This window comes from Hibiscus syriacus, unplaced genomic scaffold, assembly GCF_006381635.1.
Source record: "Hibiscus syriacus cultivar Baekdansim isolate YM2019G1 unplaced genomic scaffold, ASM638163v2 tig00020138_pilon, whole genome shotgun sequence".
NCBI classification, from domain to species: domain Eukaryota; kingdom Viridiplantae; phylum Streptophyta; class Magnoliopsida; order Malvales; family Malvaceae; genus Hibiscus; species Hibiscus syriacus.
Genome location: NW_024062483.1, coordinates 109546 through 113429, shown reverse-complemented (window position 1 = coordinate 113429; position 3884 = coordinate 109546). Strand labels below are relative to the sequence as shown.

The 3884-nt window shown below is 39.3% G+C and overlaps 1 protein-coding gene across 1 annotated transcript; it reads left to right on the top strand.

The window, feature by feature from the left end:
• The first annotated feature begins 423 nt into the window (after positions 1-423).
• On the top strand, positions 424-3682 carry LOC120209774 (cytochrome b561, DM13 and DOMON domain-containing protein At5g54830-like). Its single transcript, XM_039208689.1, has one exon. The coding sequence runs from the start codon at positions 640-642 to the stop codon at positions 3301-3303; it is 2664 nt and encodes an 887-aa protein (XP_039064620.1). The 5' UTR covers positions 424-639; the 3' UTR covers positions 3304-3682.
• Positions 3683-3884: the final 202 nt, after the last annotated feature.

Sequence of the window (3884 nt, the reverse complement as noted above, 5' to 3'; positions counted from 1 at the left end):
CTTTCTTCTATTCTTTTATTTTATTATATATATTTTTTGGATAAGATGGTAATTTGATTTAATCTATTTTAATAACTTTTTTTATAAAGCAGATATATTATATTTTAAAGATAAATATTAAAATTTGAACCTATATAAAATAGGATAACATGAACATTATTGATCATTTAGTCAATTAATGAATTTTTGTTTTAATAATATATTAGCTTAATTAATAAAATATTTAATTCAATAATATAAATAAAACATATCATATAATTTAATTATTTAAATGATTTTCCCGTAATTCCAAATGCAAATCATATGCTTTTAATAAAAATAATATAAATAATATAAATATTTAAGGTTTAGGATGTTGGGATAAATTTTTTAATAAAATCACGGAATTGCCATTTGCCTCCCACCGACCTCTCTCGGCCTCTTTTTTCCCTAAAGAAAGAAATCCCAGAAAAGTAGGAAAAAAATCAAACAAACCAAACAATAAAATTCAATTAAACGACGAGTCGACGACTCGCGTCTCCACCGAGCCGCCGCCGCCGTATAAATCGCTCCCCCCTTTTTTTTCTTGGCTTCTCTTAAATATTGATTTCCGTTTAATCATAATTCTGATTCTTTCTAATCACTTGCGATCCGATCCGAATGTACGATTCGAAATCATCCCTCCTGTTCTTTCTTACCATTTCATTGCTCTCCTTTTGCGATGCGGATTCGGGTCGGAAATGCTCCAATAAGAGCTCCCTCATCGGGTTCGAATCGAATTTCACGATGGTCCAGCATCAACTGCGAGGCCATCTCAAGATCCTCGACGATTGCTCTTTCCAAGTCACAAGATTTGACATGTTAGCCGGTTCATCCGACGTCGTTTTCTGGGGCGCCGTCTCCGTCGATTTCTCTAACATCACCCGTGGGTTCCCGATATCCGATCACCGCTTCAACCAAACAACTTACAGAAACGAATCGTTTTTGGTTCAATTACTCCCCAATGTCACCTGGGACCAGATTAAGGTTCTCTCCGTCTGGGATGTCACTACCTTCTCGGACTTCGGCCACGTTAGCCTCCCCATGAACGGGTCGGATTCAGATCCAAGCCGGGTATATACAATGTTCGATAACTGCAAGAACTTGTCCGATAATTATAGGGTTCGGTGGAGTTTGAATGTGGAAAAAAATTGGATCGAGGTCGGTTTAGAAGCGGCAACGAAGACCATGAATTACATGGCGTTTGGGTGGGCGAATCCGAATGCAACCAAGGAACTGATGTTGGGAGCCGACGTCTCCGTAACGGCTTTTACTGAGGAAGGTAGGCCCTTTGTTGATGATTTTTACATTACCAGTTATAGTGAATGCATGTTCCATGGTAAAGATGGTTCAGCTATAGGTGTTTGTCCTGATGTAGTTTATGAGAACTCCACAAATGGCAGGGAGTTAAATAATACTAGGCTGGTTTATGGACATAGGAGAGACGGGGTTTCCTTTATTAGGTTTAGGAAACCGTTGAAATCTGACGATGATAAATATGATTTGCCTGTGGATCCTATGGAGGAAATGGCTGTTATTTGGGCTTTAGGGTTGATGAAACCGCCTGATACTATTCGACCATACTATTTGCCCCAAAATCATGGGGGTCCAAAAATGGTTGCATTTGGAGATTTGGTGCTTAATGTTTCAGAGAACGTGGATGATTGTTTTGGGCCATTGGATGCGGATGATAAGGAGGACCAAGATTTGATTATCGCTGATGCAAATGTGCCCCTAGTTGTTACAACAGGGGAGTCTTTGCATTATCCATATCCACCGAATCCATCTAAGGTTTTGTATATTAATAAGAAGGAAGCTCCAGTTTTGAGAGTGGAAAGAGGGGTTCCAGTGAAGTTCTCGGTGCAGACAGGGCATGATGTTGCTTTGTATATTACTTCTGATTATATAGGTGGAAATGCAACGTTGAGGAATGCAACCGAGACTATTTATTCTGGAGGGCCGGAAGCAGAAGGAGTTGTAGCAAGCCCTTACGAATTGGTTTGGGATCCTGATAGGAATACCCCTGATCAAGTGTTTTATCAGTCATTATACCAGCCAAAGATGGGGTGGAGAGTTGAAGTGGTTGATGGTGGTCTTTCTGATATGTATAACAATAGTGTGTTTCTTGATGATCAGCAAGTTACTTTCTTTTGGACATTATCAGAAGATTCAATATCTATTGCTGCTCGTGGTGTAAAGAAGAGCGGCTATCTTGCAATAGCTTTTGGTAGTGAAATGGTGAATAGCTATGGTTATGTGGGTTGGGTTGATGATATTGGTAAAGGGCGTCTAAATACATATTGGATTGATGGAAAGGATGTTTCTAATGTGCATCAAACGAATGAGAACATGACACATGTCAGGTGCAAGTCAGAAAATGGCATCATTACTTTGGAATTCACACGTCCCTTGAAGCCATCATGCAGTAGTCATGATAAGAAGCCAGAGTGCAAGAACATTCTTGATTCAACAACTCCTCTTAGAGTAATTTGGGCAATGGGTGCCAAGTGGTCTGAGCATCTTAGTGAGAGAAATATGCATTCTGTCACGAGTCAAAGACCCGTGCGTGTGATGCTTACGCGTGGTTCTTCTGAGGCTGAGCAAGATTTGCGACCGGTCTTAGCTGTACATGGATTTATGATGTTCGTTGCTTGGGGTATTCTATTTCCGGGAGGAATATTAGCTGCTAGATACCTTAAACATGTAAAAGGTGATGGATGGTACCGAATTCACATTTACCTACAGTATTCTGGACTATCCATTGTCCTACTTGCTGTTCTTTTTGCTGTTGCTGAACTTCATGGTTTCTTTGTTAGCTCATTACATGTCAAGTTTGGGATCGCTGCTATATTTTTGGCCTTTGTGCAACCAGTGAATGCATACCTCAGGCCTAAGAAATCTGATAATGGTGAGAAGGCTTCCTCAAAGAGGATTATTTGGGAGTATTTCCATGTAAATGTGGGCAGAGGTGCCATTGTTGTAGGAATTGCTGCTCTTTTCACTGGAATGAAGCATTTAGGAGAAAGATATAAAGGAGGAAATGTCCATGGACTTAGCTGGGCATTAATGATTTGGTTCGTGGTTGGTGCATTGATGGTCATTTATTTGGAGTATTGTGAAAGAAAGCAGAGGAGGAACCGGCTTTTAGGAAGGGGAAATTGGGTCCTCGGCAACATTGAAGAAGAGGATTCTGTTGACCTTCTAAACCCAAACCACGCCTCCACACTTTCAAGTCCACAGAATTCTGGACTAATGGAAGTTCAGTTAGAGCCATTGAACAGATAAATTTAGTGATACATATATTTTTCTGTTTGAATATAAAAGTATAATTCTTCACCAGTTTCGGAAGTCTCCTACAAGCATCGAGTATAGCAGAGCTGTTTCTTCTCTTGAGCGGCTTTCTCCAAGATGAGTACCATATGAGAATTTTGTGCGACCGTCTCCACCTGTGAAGGTCAGTTTGTCAGCATGTATTTTTTACACTTGATACTCCTTTTAGCATAGTGGGAGGTTTTATCAGTTTATGAAATCTCATTTCTCGAGTGAAAGGTACCTTACTTTGTTTTCAGCTGAGATCAGTGATTAGATTGTCAAATTTTATCTCACCATACTTGCAAATGATACTTGGATCATCTAACATACAATCTAGTCTCTTTTCTAATAATAGTGCATGCTGCATGTGTTATTTCTGTTTTAAGTTTTGATATTCTTTGATCTTTCGTCCTATATGTATGTATGCTAGTGTTGCCACATTAGTTGAGTGAATCCGTATTCTGTTGTCAAAATGAGTACACCATTTCTCTTGTGGTGGAAAAGGACTATATCCACACTGCAATACTTATATATGAAGCTAACTGATTTTTTGT